At 38.1% G+C, this 16872-nt stretch overlaps 1 protein-coding gene across 1 annotated transcript in view; it reads right to left on the bottom strand.

Moving 5' to 3' along the window:
• Window positions 1-16872, bottom strand: part of LOC121945207 (myelin basic protein-like) — a 57905-nt gene that overhangs the window by 7889 nt on the left and 33144 nt on the right. Inside the window, exon 3 of the mRNA XM_042489268.1 lies at window positions 13988-14057. Within this exon, the coding sequence (XP_042345202.1) occupies window positions 13988-14057 (70 nt within the window). The remainder of the gene's footprint in view (window positions 1-13987; window positions 14058-16872) is intronic.

Here is a 16872-nt window from a genome sequence, read left to right as displayed (position 1 = left end):
GACATAATATCAGTATATAACCTCAGTCTTTTTCTTTGTTGCTTCCCATTGGCTGCCTGCTTGTAGGTCACTTGCGCTGTTTGAATGTTTAGGTCGGAAGTGTGCTTGGCTGAAGTGGTGACACAGACTTGCCATGTTAATTTCAAAATAAAAGGAGTATCTTTAAGATGGCGATTTGCATTGACGTTTTAACTTTGCACCAATGATATTTGATCATTGATAATTGAATCAATAACTCAGTCTAGATGGATGTATCTTTACACCCCTAGTAAATATTTTCTAAGACGCACCAAGAGTCAACTCTTCAATATCGTTGCAACAGGGGTGGCTGTGGTTCAGGAGTTTAAGCCATTAATTGGAAGATCGTCCACTAATTGGAAGAAGTCAAAGAATGTCGAAGTATTCTAGATAAGCAAGATAATGAACCCCAAATTGCTCCCAATGGGTGTGAGTGCATGTGAATGTGTAACTGAGTAGCAGGCGGCACCTTCTATGATAGACTGTGTGAATGAGTAAATGAGACAGAAGGTGTAAATGTGCTTTGGATGGTCAGAAGACAAGAAAGGTGCTATGCAAGTGCAAATCAATTTGTCTTTTACCAATACTGATATTGAGGTTGTGTCCAAAAATATTGTGATATTTTTTTAGCGCATCAACCAGCCCTCATTCAATAGCAATCTGATCCACTCAAAACACATGGAAAGGCTAATTATAAATGTGGTAATTGAGATCCAATTGCTCAGGCAACATTTGGCAGGGGTCCAGGCCATGGTCATGTGGCCACATATGTGTGCGTAGGAAAGTGTTAATGAAAATGCATCCCTCATTCCACTGCAGGATCACTTGGTCACTGCGTATGAAATGTGAGAAATCTTTCCATCACAGTTGAAAATTCTGTTGATTTTCCAATGCCAAACAGCCCAGACTGGGCCTATTTGGACCCAAGGCGAGCTACCAACTAGACACAGTGGCATCGGCCAGCTATGTTAGTTGAGCATGAATGTGGATCCTTCTGTGTTTGGCATCTGTCAGATGAGTCCCACAGATAAAGTGTGAGCAGTGAAGCAATATTGGATAAAAAGCAATCAGCAGAGCCACACTAAAAACACAATCTATCCTATTACCAGGTGTGAACTAAAATCCCTCTCAATTGGAACTAGACACAATCTGTATCTTTCTGGATAAAAGATGTCTTAACGCTGACTAAGATACCACTTTAAGTTGACTTTGTTTTCTTCCAAGGGAAAAGGATTCCACTTCATCTTGTCTGACATATGGGATGTAGTAGCTAGAGTAGTACTTTTGTACTCTCCTGGTTACCCATCATCCTCTCTCCTTGGACTCTTGTAGCCACAGACCCAGCTGCTAACACACATACACACTCAGTGATTGTCCTGCCAGATGGTCGAGGCCAGATGACGTGGCCTTCTGAACTCATGGCAACACCGAGGCACAATCTCTTACAACATGGCACACAAACACACACACACTCAAAATACCCAGTTACATGGTGTGTGCTTTCATGAAATCAGCTGGGAAAAGCTGCAGACAGCAGGAAATGATTGTGCCTGCATCAATAACAGGACCACACTTGGTAGATCAGAAGAAAAAATACTGGCATGTAGTGCATATCGTAGCTTATTTCGAGCGATCTTGGGATTAATTCATTCATCTGCAAAAGAGAAGAGCCCCTGAAAGAGATGGAAAGAGATCAGAGGCGAGAAAGCGAGGTGAGAGGGGACAGAAAGGGAGAATCTGAACAATGGTGTCAAACCAAAGAACACTGGTCCAGTGATGGATGCTGCCCTTTAACAATCAGAGCTTTTGAGGGGGGAGGAGAGGAGGTGCTTCACGTTGGCAGTGCCAGGGCCCGTACCAGCTCGTGTCAGCCTCGGCCACAGAGACAAATGACTGAGCCACTGCACTTATATATGTGTACAGCTGACAAATGCACAGCAGAGAAACACACTCGTACATATTCTTAATACTGTGCTGTATGCGCAGTCAGCAGTGCTTACACAATCTCAGTGAGAATATATAGTGCATACACATAGATGGAAATCAGTGAAACACACATTACACCTTTCAGTGTATGTGACCAATGGATTCTGAGGGTGTAGAAGGCAAAAAATGGCAGCAGGAGGCAGAGAGGATATAAAAAAAAATAATAGTAATAGTAATATTTTCTGCATGATTTTGACAGTCTACAAAGTGACTTGTACTAGTCCGAAAGCTACCAAATTTTAAAAACGGTTCTGGCATATTCTAACCAATGAATTTTCAAAACTTTCCCATTACTTTTTCCCAATATTTTACCGTATTTCCATGACTTAATTAAGTAGTTTAAAATGGGTGGGCCTATTAAGCAATGAAACCATACATTATCGCATATGCATACACACACACACTTTTGCATTTGCAAAAGTGCTACCTACGGTATGTTTCAACAGTCTATACACTACACTACTACACTAATACTATATTTTAAATCAGTATACTAGGAACACATTTTGCATAATGCTAAACATGCATTGGGATTTTTAGAATTGTATTTTCAAAACTTTTCCAAAACATTCTGTTAAATGCAAACAATTTCCAGACCTGGAAAACAGTTTCTCTAATTTCATACATTTTCCAAGAATGTCGGGACCTTGGGAACCCAGACATTTTGCCAAAATCCATACAACAAAAAATATTTACTCCCTCTGCCTCTTTATCCACTTAAAAAAAACCAAAACATTAAGCAAACAAAGTGAGCAGGATGAAGAAGAATCCAATCATGAATGCATAAAGCTGTGGGAGCTGTACTTGCCAGGCAAAGGGCATGTCAGTAAATGCAAAGCCTAGCTGTGTACATCACACATGATTCTGCATTAACTCCATCATCCAGCTCTTCATCCTCAGTAACTAACCCAGATACTAAATATTCACAACACTTTATAGGGAAAAATCTAATTTCTAAAGAGCTTGGTCTGATTCTGTTTTTATTAGGGGTTGACCTGTGTTTTCAGAAGCTTCTCTATAGAATTAGTAATGAGCGAGCAGAGAGATGAGGAGTCTTAGATCCTCTCTCTGCTCACTCTTGACCAGCAGTAAAGAAGAGCACTCTGACTAACCCCACCAGGCTGTGACAAAATCAATACAACCTAAAGCAACCTTTTCTGCCCCTAAGATTTCAGGGGAAGCCATAAGGTCCCTAAAGCAATTACAGGGCAAGCACGTAGTGCATGAAATAAGTGATAATTGGTTCGCACCAATATCATTCGTGTTCCTTGATGGAAACTCAAGTATGACCTGCAGGAAGAAAAAATCCGAAATGACAATTGATTTTATGAGGACAGTCTTATATTGTGTTATCTCCATATCTTTGTCAGACACTTGGTTTATAATTCTTCCATGACATGCTTTTATATTTTGAAATGTTGAGCTTCATTTTGATTTTGAACGATTTGGAAGCAAATCCAGTTATCTTTGTTGTTTGATATTTCAGGGGGGTTGTGGAGCGCAGACACAGTGTGTGCTGAACATTTTCAGATTTCAGATATAACACGAGAAAAAGTCAATGCTATTTGGTACAATGCTATTGGTAGATGTTAATCATATGCTCCCAAACAATTCTCCACTTTTTTTTTTTTCTAATTCAAGTGGTGTTTTGTTGCATCAGTCCAACTATAGGGTAAGGGTCAAGGTAGTAAGTGTGAAAGGCTGCACATTCAGATTTGGATAAGATGGGTAATACAATAACAAAATAAAAAATAAAATTTCTAAGATTGTCATTGCAGTTCATTCATCTATGACAGGCAGTTTTTTTGCAATAGCCATTCAATGTATTTTCATTGTGGAACTGTATATCTATATTACATTTCATTGTTGCTGTCTGAGTCCTCCTTTCCAGTGCAGGATTTAACTTAGGTTTTAAAGAAAACAATACAAGTATTGGATGAGTTGTGGAGGTGAAAAGCTAATGCATGTGTGCGTTACACATGCAAAAGACAAGATTTGATTATGTAAGTTCAGTGTTACTGTAGCATTTCTTTGTCCTTTCAGTGTTCTTCAATTTTTGGGGATGAGATTTAAATCGATACATGAGCTGCTCCTCCTCTCTTGTATTAGTGACCAAAAGTGTACCTGCTAACCCTAACCCTAAAATGCACTTGTCATTACTACCAGTTGTCAAGTCAGATTATAACACTAAATAACCTTTCTTGTATTTTTATTTATATTTTATTCATCTGAATATCATCAATATGCAATACTTTCCTTTTTCAGGTTTTTAAATTACAAGTGAAGGTTCTCATGGTAGAAATAATTACTGTGCCGTCATCCTTTTTTTTAACTTAGCTCTTTTCAAAATGTAAAAGTTTGACGCACGAACTTTGTGAGAGAATGGAGGCAATTCGATTAATTCTGATAATATTTTTTTGAATGGAGTTTTCAGAAGCAAAATAATTCAAAAGAAAATGAAAATGAAAAAGTGAGAAAAGCTTCTGGTGTTGATGAGCTAAGTGATGACACGTTAAAATGTTATCTTACTAAAGTGTCTTTCATCAGGCACCAGTTATTACCCTTATTTTTGAATTTTTACAAAATGACAAAAAATATTCTGCCATGTATGAATATCAATCACTGTTATCAGCCAACCATCCAATATGTATTTCTTCCTTCATTCATTAGTTCTGCTATTATAACCATAAAATATTACTATATCAGCTTTCCCAGCTGCCTCAAAACATGCACATTTCCAAACAAAGAGAGCAGAATCATTGCTTCACAGAGAGTGTGCAGTCTCTTCGCACAGATAATGTGATATGAGGCTGAAAAAGATGCCCTCTGGGCTCACTCAGGAGTGGTCACTTGCTGACTGAATGCAGTCCAGTGTTTATCTGGTCTCTGACTCTTTCCTCTCTTCCTTGTGGTGAAGCCATACTTAATACTGGGAGGGAATGTGCAAAGCTTAACAAAAGGAAAAAAGGCATCAGCTTTTGTGTGCTAAGATTTACTCTTTAATTTATTTCAGGAATGTTAAGAAATTCTTTACTTTGCTACTTTGGTGCATAACCTCATCCCAATTCTCTGTTTGTTTTTTTTTGATACATCTTACTCTGTTGCATGAGAATTGATTGACCTACAATGTAAGAGCTTAGGTAATAAGTATCGATTCATCTCATTAACGTTCTCTTCATGAGTGTGGGTGGAGGAAGAGACAGAGGCACAACAACAAACTAATTACAAGAAAAAGACTTTTTCAAGTCAAGAGAAAGAGCCAAACCCTGTTTCATAATTGCATGCTTTCCCTTTCGTATGAACCTAACATCCTTACAGATTAAAGATAATGAGTGTCGGTCCTTGAATGCACATGTGTTTAACAGAACAATATCCATTTTCAAACTATTATCTACATTTCATATTCCTGACAGACACTTTCGAAAGCATCCTCTAACATTTGACATCAACTAATATCCAGGAGGGATATAAGGGATTCTGGCATTAACAGGAGGTAGTGATGGCAAATTAAAATTTCACTCTAGAGAAGAAAGTTAACTTTGTGCAATCCTGAATTACCAAAGATGTGAAACTTGACTCTCCAATCCTATCAGGATTTGGGTAAAAACATCTCAGGCATTACAAAATCAGAGAAGATACCAGATTGGAAAAGTAATACTGTCTTTAGATTCTGATGTAGTCCGTGGTAGCTGCTTTGTAGGATTATGTGCTGTACTTAGTCTAAGCACTACCTCAGGCCATGTATGCACTGTTGTACATTTGGTGGGAAAGTGGCATCGACTTTATTTAAAAAAAAAAAAAAACAACTCAAACTTCTTGATTGAGTTGGTTTAAAAGACAAACACAACTTTTTGCCCAGACATGATTGTGATGTATTGAACTTTAGACTACTTCACTGACTTATGTTTTGTTACTTGATGTTATCTTTCTCCTCTGAATGACAGAACTTTGTGGTTTATGAAGGGTCAGGGAAGAAAGCAAACTGTAAAGCCTGAGTTATGGTCAGGCACACAACGCTTTTGAAGAGTGCCACACGTCAGGAATTAAAGAGCAGGGTGACCTTTTCAGTTTATGCTTGGACAGTTATCAGCCTGGTGAAGGCAGTTTGACCAGCTGTGTTCGTCAGCTTTGCAGGTCAGATTTGGGGGGCTCGAATACTACTATCTCCATGGTGATGACACTATTAACCACACTGCTTGACATACTATGATGTTCTCCACAAATTAACAAAATTGTTATGTGTCACACAACACTTTTTTTCAGTTGAAAACAGGTCATTTCTGTCAAGTGACACTCATCAAAAGTGCAGAGAGCCCACCATAAATTACACATAAGAAATAATAACCTAGCCCCGAGTGTGTCAAACATATGATTCATGGGCCAGAATCTACCTACCAAAGGGTCTAATCCAGCTAATGACTTTGCATATTTAATATTTATAAACGCACTTCGTGAAGGCTAGAGGTGGCAGGTTTCAGGAGCAAGTTAAACAGTGAAAAGCCTACTTCATGTAAAATGCTGCTTCAGAAGCTTTTCACCCTGACCAGAATACAGCTCTCTGAAATGACAGTGAATACTTATTGCGGTCAGTCAAAGATATTGGACACTGTGCCAAATATTGTCAATCAGCAGTGTAAGTACAAGAGAATCTGTATCAGAACTCTTATCTAAAACAATATTGGTTGAATCCTGTTGCTCGTGGAAGTGGAAGCTATCAAACTTTCACTTTAATTTGGTGTGGAGATGTAAACAGTACTGCACAGGAGTAAAAAAAAAGGAATGTCAGTGAGTAGTGCACTGATTGAATGTAGGGAATCAGTAACATATTGTTGAAATTGCACTCATTTTTTCCAAGAAATTTCAGGCTGTTCACCATCTGTGCTGTAAATGGATGAATGTTTTCAGAATGTACTTTTTTAAACTGAAATGAGTTTGACACCCCTGGGCTAGCCCATCATCTTAATAATAATAATAAAAATGTAAGAAAAAAAAAACAAACATTTTATTTGTAAAATGCTTTGAAAGAACCTAAAAGACACTTTCTAAAAGTCAAAGAAGATACTAAAATAGAATACAATAAATTACACAATAAAATACACACAGCATTATTATATCAAACGTCCAAGTCCATCGCACATTTCTTTCCCTACCTCTACTGGGTTTCTATCTAAAACTGCTGTTCATTTCTCCTCACTTCACCCTGTGATGATAAGAAACAGTGACCCAGACCGAGTCAGGACGGAACAAGCAGACAGACAGATAGAAGGGGTCTGTTTTGCTGAACAGGGGGCATGCTGCTGACTGGGCCAGGTAATGGGGCCATAATGGGCTTTTAACAGCTGCACAGCTGATGGCAGTGTGTTTGCTCTTCAGTGGAAAAGCAGTGCAAACAGGAAGTTCTGCATGGAGACATCCCCAGACGCTGGACAGGCAGAGGTGACTCATGACGCCTGCTGATGACACTTCACCAAAACAGGCTCCAATAAAGTACAGCTAACCTGCCCATCATAAACCACTCACGCTTTGTCAATTTGGTGGAAATTCCTTTTATTTTCTTTGCCCGCAGCCTGAATCAACCTAATGGCACTGCATTAGTTCAGCCTTGGTGCACAGGTAAGAGGAGGGTTTTAAATGTATCTTAACAGCAATGTTCCCTCTTTAAGAGTTAGAAACTGATAAGAAAATGGGATTTTTACACACTATCAGAGACCAGTGCTGACTGAGCAAAGAGCCAGTTAAACGTAAGCCATCAGAGTGGAATGTGTACTACTATCTGAAGCAATGTAATAACTACAAAATACACACTATAGCAGCAGCTAAGTGACAATATGTATTTAAATTATTTATATATATTTATACATTTGGCATTCTGATAAGAGATTCCAAATCCATGGTTTACATTGAAATAAATAAAGTGATCCGTTAAGACGTGCATGTGCATGCCCGAAAGCATTTAATAAGACTATAAGCTCTTTGATTCTTGCAAGGTGGTTCTGCACACTGTAAATGATCTAATCTGCCGTAAATATAACAGAAGTGGATGTTTTCAAACTTTAAAGAGAATTCCATTCACTCAATACAGAAACTACTTAATGAGTAGAAGTGGTTTCAGCTGTTTATATAATTTATTAGTAAGTAACCTAAGTGTAACCAAGGTTATTATCTGTAGCTAAAAATTAAAGATGTCCCCTAAACACCTCACACGTGCAAACTATTGGTAGACACTACAAGTTACATGCATGTATGACTATTACATTTTATTTATTTATGTTTCCTAACCATCTCTTTACAGGCTACTGCTATAGACGGATGCTATATCAACTGACATAAGACTACTGTTTCAAACTCAAAAGAATATATATATTAATCACAGCAGTCACATAAGAATGCATCACTAGCAGAGCCCTGAATATTTTTTTTTTTTAATTTATGAACAATTCTTGGTCAAAATCAATAGAGGCAGTCACTTAGAATCAGTAGCTTCATGTGCAGCTCATAACATCACCTAATAGAGTGCTCCGAGAATGAGTCCCAAAACCTGAAAATGGGTTATTAGCTCAGCACTCATGATTCCCTTGTTTCAAAGTCAATGGGTTTTTTGAATGGGTTTTTGGTTAGATGCAACAAGTGTCTGTGGTTTATACATGCTTCAGAGATTTTTATTCTGACATAAAATATGTCAGTAAATACCCCATTCACAAGCTGTGAAGCATTTATGTGTCGTAAAAAAAAACCTTTCTGAACAAAACATGTAAGTATCAAATGTTTATTTGCCCCAGAGCTTATTTTCTGCAATAATCCAAAATCCAGTGGAATAATCCCATTACAACTTCTTGACAAGGGAGCCAGGGTGACCAACTTTGACCAACGTCAGCCTACAGAAAAACATCATCCCTGGACATTCTATGCGACTCCCATGTGAGGCAAACACGTGCAAAAAGAATATATTTGTTCCAACTAGAGAGAAACAATGAAGCACTTGCATAGTTATCAGGTGCTAATATTTTCCTATGTAATAGATTACGAATGGTTTACACCAACCCTCTCAACCCGATTAAAAATTGCCTCTGATCAGGTCAGATCAGGCAAGTGTCTTCTGACTGATGGGTCTACATGAAGCCTTGTTTAGTCTGATTGGAATATTACTCTGATTACTGGTTTTCCACTTACTGCTCTAACAAACCCTAATCAAGACAAACTGCTCTTTAATTTCAGCCTCAGTCTAAAACCAAGCTAGTTATTTCTCTTCACAGTGAAGCTAAAATATGTTCACTTTAAAGTAAATTCTTTAAAAAACCTGACTGAGCGTGGCAAACACTGCAGTCTCTCGGCTGCTAACCTCCCATCTCGAAGAGATCGCCACTTAAAGCTGCTTCCTGATTGATTTCTATTCTCTTCATGAGCTGTGTAAGGAAGCTGATGTCCATTATGAGACATGTGCAAGAAAATAATAGCATCAAGCAGCCATTGAAGCAAGCCTGTCCACTTGTACAGTAACCTTTCTGACATACATGTCAGATAATTACATGTCTGTGCCTGGTAAACATGTCATTCTCAAAGGCTTAAAATTAATAACGTGTTGTGTGGGGGGCTTCTTTGACGTATCACTTGTGTCAGTGGTGGATCCACAAAGTCTGCCCCATGCTGATCAATAGCAAGTGTTAAACACAAGGAACATTAATTAGCTGCAGGAGAAGGAGTGTATCGAGTAGCTTTTAGATCAATCTGACAAAGCCTCTGGTATAACTTTCATGCTGATAATAAAGCATTAGTGAGAACGGCAGATCACAGTGGTGGCGATCTGGTAAGCTTGCCCCTTCATGGGGAGGCATGATTACAAACTAAAACAAGCTGCCGTGACATGACATTAATATAGAGACACACAAATTCAATCATGCATGTATGTATGTATACACGCAAGGCAGCTGGGCTGAGAAATTGCTTTTGCATGATATTAGGTCAATATTGACCTTTCCTTGAAATCAGTTGCTTGGTGCATCCACCCTCTGACGCAACGCAGTTTAAATGGTTTTGCATTTGTCGTATAATAATAATAATAATCAATACTACATTGATTGTGTAACAGTAGACTCAATCTGGGGCAAAAAAACACACTATAATCAGCTTCCTCAATGTCCTCATATTGTTTGATTGGAGCGTTTCTTTGTGGATCCCACTATAGTTAACATAATCCAAAAATTGCTCATAACCACAGTATAGAAACTGCTGCTTACTGAATCATAAAAAAAACTAGAATTACCGCCACATGGTTGTATGCCGCCGTATACCAGTCAAGTTACACTTACAGTTTACATCTATGTCTGTGAACCCAGCAGCACAGATGGTCTGTAACCTACAATCAGCGCAGTTTGAAGGTGGACACCTGTTATTCGTGTCATCAATGTAGCATCCAACCAAATGTCTCTTTCTTGTCTTTTTTTGAGACAAGATGTTGACTAATGGTCAATATGTGATGCATAATATTATGCATCACATATTATGCATAATATCATGCATAATATTATGATGTCACAGTGAAGTTAACCTTTGATCTTTTGGATATTAAATGTCATCATCATTACATATTTGTGTGAAATCTTGTCCTAATAAATGACATGAATGTATAAAGAAAACTGGAGGCAGAGTTTAAGGCAGGGCTCCGTACGTTCCTACAAAACTTGCTTAGAGGTACATGAAACCGAAAAATTTTAGCATAAAATTACCCAGATGACTGGCACTATATTGCCCAAGTCCACTATGCTTACCTCGATAGATCCGACTGCTTCCAGTTCGGCTCTCCTCTAACTTGAATGGGGATAAAATAATTTAATTGTGTGTCTCTTCTAGACTCTGTAAATGCTTTTGGATTGAATAGATCAGATCTTGGTGGTGAAATTAGTCATTTTGTGAGTGTTGGGATGTTCCAAAAAATATATCTACCTATTTAAAGATATCTCTTTGGCCACTTCCAAAATCCATTAGTGTTTTTTTTTTGTTGTTGTTGTTGTTTTGCCTGTTTTTGTGTTTATTTTGTGTCTTTGCAGTTCCTTTGCATTTCTTTGTGGACTTTTGAGTGTCTTTGTGGTCATCTTCTTTTTTCATTTAATTTTAATTTATTGTATTAATAAGGACACCACACATGAATCAACATTTCTGTAAATGTGCCAGCATCAGCCAGCTGGATAAATTTCAACTTTTGGCAGGATGTTTTGAAACCTATAAAATGATAAAATTCATAGAACGCAAATTCTCAAGATAGAACACAGGCCATACAGAGCAGCAAGAAACAGCAGCAGAAACATTAGCACAAAACAATGACACAGTAACAGCAAACAGCATTTTCACACAATCAACCATGCAAGCAGTGTAAAGCAAATTAGCAGCTGGCTAATTTTCAACTGTAACTTTGGCAAGATGTTTTAAACCTTAAAAATAATAAAATTAACAGAACTACAGCAGGAAACCATAAACACAGCAACTGCAGTATCAAACAAGAAATTCTCAAAGCAGAACACGGGCCATGCAGAGCAACAATTAAACAGCACAACATCCAAACATAACAATAACACAGTAACAACAAACAGCATTTTTGCACAATTAGCCATGCGGGCAGCATGAAGCGAATTAGCAGCTGGCTAATTTTCAACTGTTGTCCTTCTTCTAAAAACTATAAAATGATGAAATTCACAGGACACCATAAACATAGCAACAGCAATGTCAAACAAGAATTCACAAAGCAGATCACAGGTCATGCAAAGCAACAAGAAACAGCACAGCATTAGCACAAAACAATGACACAGCAACAACAAATAGCATTTTCACACAATCAGCCATGCAAGCAGTGTGAAGCAACAACATACAGCTTTTTAGCACAAATAGCCATTCAAGCAGCATAAAGTGATGACACACAGCTAAGCATTGCATGCAGACATGCAGAGCAACAACAGCAGCAAGAAAGAGCAATAAAGTAGAGACAAGTAGAGAGTAGAGATAAAGTAGAGATAAGTAAAGATAAAGTAGAGATAAAATACAAGCAGAGGTAAAATACAAGTCATTACATAGATTTTGATGAAATGTTAAAAGATGCAGTTACACGTTAACAATATGACCGTATGCACTAACACACAGGCCATGCAACACAAAGCTAGCCAGGTTTTTCATAAAATAGATTTTGAGTCTCTTCCTGTTCCATTTTAATTTAAGTGTCACTTTGGGCGCCTAGACCTGTGCCTGGGAGACCTGTTCAGTAATCCATCCATGGAATATACTTATATTTTTTGAAATTATCTCTGGGGTTTTAATTCCATCTCATCTGCTTGTGATGGTTTAGAGGCAATTGTGCCCTGAGGAAAGATCTGGAAGAAGTGAATCACTAACCTTTTTTTTGTTTTTTAAAGTTGTTTAAACTCTTAAAATAGCTTATGAGAGATACTGTATAATGGCAAGTAACATTGGATATCCCTTTTAATAAACACACACTTGAAAAAGCACTTACATGGGCTGTAACTTCTTTATATAGGCCTATCCAAATCCCTTCCCTGTCTTGCATTTCACCTCGACTCACCCTGAAAACAATCGAGACTGACACAGAAGGGAGAAGACAGGCCGTGCTTGTCTTCTATTCCATAGGTCTTCAACATTCATTGGTTTTCCTGTACAAATGTGGTGAACTTCTTGAAGGTTTCATTCTTTTGCAGAATGAACAACCAATCCTCCTTCATGTTGGGAAGTTGCATCCTCACTCAGCTCCTATTATCAAGGTTGACGAGAGCCAACGGAAGGCCACAGAAACACTGATGGTTTCACTCAAGGTGGAAAAATAAGACATTGGGGACATTGTTTTCATGGGAAAGTTCTCGTAACTTAGCAATTTAAGTCTTGATTGAGTTTTCTGTTGTAGCCCGATCCATTATTTAGCCAATGTGGATAAATTACAGTTATACTGGTCAGAAGTAAATCCAATCTCATTTGATTAGAATTAAATCAGAGCTGTTGCCTCTTTGAAAAGGGAATTCAGCAAACTTCCACTAACAACTGCAATTATCTATGTGCCTCCTGATGATACCCTTCAACTTAATTTGTGAAAAATGTCTCGTATTGAAATCAATCAACTTGGTACCGACAAATTCTGCCCTCCTCTGCTGAGCTGCCGTATTACAAAGGCTCTTTTTCAACTCCTGTCATTACACGGTGAACACATCCCAGTGGATGTGACAGAGGGAAAAAAGAGCTTAAGAGGAAAAAAAAATTGCTGTGCCTGAACCCTGACTTCTGAGATTTTCTTATTCAAGGAACAGTTTCTCAAGTTTCACTCATCATGACAACTGCTAACTTTTCATCAGCCAGACTACTAAATCCAAATTACTGTCACGCTGCTGAATTAGGAGGCACTGTTTAGGCTTTTTATTGCTGCAGAAAAAACTACATTGTTCCGAGATAGCTAGGTTAACAGATCTACCATGTCAATGTGGATTTATACTGATTTTTTGATAACACATTTCATCCCTTTCGACTGTGCTTTATGAGTAAGGCCTCAGTAAAAAAACTCAAAATCTGAATTTCATTGCATGATACACTCTTTTGGAAAGAAAGCCTTTTACAGCTGATCGTGATCGCTCCAGTTCAAAAAGTATTTTTTTTTTTTTTAAACAACATAAATCAAAATTTGAAGTCAGATTTGATAATTGCTGACTTGTGTGACTGCTTATTTATATTCACTGTGCTTCTCTGCACTGGGCCTGCATTTGCAGTAGTAAAGATTCCACCAATATTATTTACACTGTTCAATATTTATGGATTTCCCTAATTACACCTAATAGTAGCTCTTAAATTTGCTATTTGAATAGCTAAAAGAATTCAAAAAGGTGTACTGCTTTTTGTATGTCAGTTGATTTTCAATAGAAAAGCCAGACCAACTCTGGGACTTTAGAGTGCTGTCAATATGCATGTAAATTAAAATTCAAGATGTGGTTTGACCCCTTACCGAAGACTTCATCTTGTGATTCAGGTTCTGCTTCTGTTGTCTGCTGTTCTTCAGGTTCAGGAGACGGAGCCTTTAACGGGAACACAAAAACAGATTGAAGAGGTGAGGCGCTGAGGTACCATGGCAACGGAACAAAGACAGAAACCAACAGAGCAAAAGAGAGAGGAGGGAGAGAAACAGGGATAGTTGAACCTATTTAGGCTTTTTGGCTTAATAATTACAGCAGAATGATCCTCAGACTTGTTCATTTAACGTTCAAAAGAAAGTGCCACAATTTCTGAATCACATACATATTGAGGTTTGCAGATTTCAATGGCTTTTCTAAAACCTACATGTTTCATTATCCACAATTATTTGGATTTAAGACAGGACTAATTCTGTAAAGCTAGTGTTTTAAACATGAGTATTTGTTTTTAAAGCTCCTGATATACATATCTGTCCTCTAAACTTTTGGGTAGAAAATGTCATCACTTCATTGTTTTATCCTTCTAGCCATTTGTGTGAATATTTTTTAGGATTAACAACATAATTACTGAGTTATGGCTAAAAACTTGTATTGTGGGGTCACAGTGACTTTGTCCTTTGACTTTTAAACATCAAATTGAAACCAGTCCATCCTTGAGTCCAAGTGGACATTTTTGCTAAATTTGAGGAAATTCCCTCAAGGACTTTGTAGGATATGCATTCACAAAAATGGGACAGACACAAGATCTCAGAGACCTTTAGCCAAAACCTAATGAGATCATTTTTGAGTCCAAGAGGATGTTTGTGCCAAATTTGAAGAACTGAGAGACAAGATCTGTGGATCTTTTCTATGAAAACTGGTTTAATCTTAACACCAATTTTGTGATTTTGTCAAAATATTTTGCATTGTGATCACATCTGCTTGAAATCTAATTAGTAAAAAAAACACCAGTAATAGTTTCCAGTGGGCCATTGTCTATTCAAAAGCCTTGCTTCTGGAAGTACTTAGGTGGAAGATTTTTCCTGGTATCGAGCTGCAGCCAAAGCTGCATATATCAACTTTTGCTGCTATCACAGAGAGGCAGTGAATGTTGAGAAAACACAAAGATTGAATGACACCATTTAATCTTTGAATGACAATACACGCCTGTCTTATCAGCGTTTCCAGATGTATAGAAATATTGATTCAGTAAATTCCTGTCAGCTCCAGTCTGAGTCAGGCTGTCTGAATACATGAGGGTCAATTTTATCTCCCCAAACTTTGCTCTAAAGTCCCATATATCATGGTAATTTATATTCATGACAGGTAGAGTTGCTTGTTTCTATTCAGTGGTACCAAGTGAACTAAATATTGGCATTTGCGACTGATAACAATGTACACTCATGTGCCCAGCTTTCACTTCTGACTGGGTTTGCACCAACACAGGGAAATTGACAGAGGCATTCAAAAACTGTGGGCATACAGAGAAGTGCAACTGTGACACAGTCCTGTGAGCTAATGGGAGGTTGAGAAGTGTCGTGAGCAAGCACTTAACTGATGCAAATCCTGTAAAAGGTCAACAAAGTGTCACACTTTGGGAACTTCATTTGTAAAGAAATTACGTAAATTTGTTTTGACATGAAGAGGTTCAGAGAACACGCTCAGTACGGCTACATTACCAAATAAGCACAACTGGCCTCATTCAGTTTTTTTCATGTAGTTACACACAAACTTATGTATTAAAACTTGATCACTGAATTTTTTTTTTTTTTACTTCAAAAATGCACCTAAATTTACTAGGGAACCACGTCTCTTCTATTCAAAATTCATACATGTTATTCCTATGGTCCCAGAAAGTCCAAAATATTAGTGAACATGAACAACTCTCTCTTAAATCCAAACACTAAAGTAGGGCTGGGCGATAAAACGATCTCGATACGGGATCACATTAAAAGGTGAGTTGTTTCGATGATAAACTATGGTCATTTTTACTCAATATGGATAGACCAGATAGATTCAAACAGCTTGCCCGCCGTGCTGTGTCATAGAGCAGAAGTTGTTAGACGTCTGTCAGCCAGCAGCAGGGGAGATCGGCGTCACAGTACATGCCCATTTTTCACTCAAGTTTAGTATGTGATAAGGTGAGTGTGGCGAGGTGAGGAGAAATTCAAAACAGTGTATGATAGGCTCGGCGGGCTGCCATGCCTGACCTGACTCCCCGCCGGGCCAAGCATTGTTTCTTTCTATTTTCATTTTTTTTAAACTCTTTCCCTGCCATTGTCCATCAATCAGTGTTTTTACCGTAGTGTAGAGGACACTGTTATGGATGTTGTGCAATAAAACAACATTTCCACGTCCAAAAACAAGCAAACAAGACAATCCAAGGTCCCAGGGTGAGGACTACAAATGTGCCGACTTTATCAGTTTTAAGCGGCTTTTCGGACCCTCTCACCAACGTTATATTTTAAAAACAACAAGAGACATATTAAGCGACTTATTTAGATCATCATGGAACAAGGAGGAAATATATTTTAGAATCACATGCCCGCTCTTCACAGTAACTGCAAAACACCACTGTCAGCGGTCATCAGGCCAGCGTCTCCCCCCTCTCTTCTCCTGCACCAGGTGTGCGTGTGTGTGTGAGACAGTGACAGGACGAGATGAGACGCTGCTCGCTGTGTGAATTCAGGTGTAGCGAGTTTCAAGCTCAGTTATGTTGAAAGAATAAACTGACATCTGATGTTAGATTCCTTCCAACTCACAACAAGCAGAACAACATGTAAATATGCAGTTCGCAACAGAGCTGCTTAGGGATTGTTCTGTAGCTGTGGTGCTTCCTGACATTTTAGGGAATGTTCGACTCTATGGTTCCACTATAACTCAAACAGATTATTATTTTCGGCATTATTTTTGGACAATTCAAGTTAACATAAGAACATAA

Source organism: Plectropomus leopardus, chromosome 7 (assembly GCF_008729295.1).
Source record: "Plectropomus leopardus isolate mb chromosome 7, YSFRI_Pleo_2.0, whole genome shotgun sequence".
NCBI classification, from domain to species: domain Eukaryota; kingdom Metazoa; phylum Chordata; class Actinopteri; order Perciformes; family Serranidae; genus Plectropomus; species Plectropomus leopardus.
This window is presented reverse-complemented; position numbering and strand designations above follow the sequence as displayed.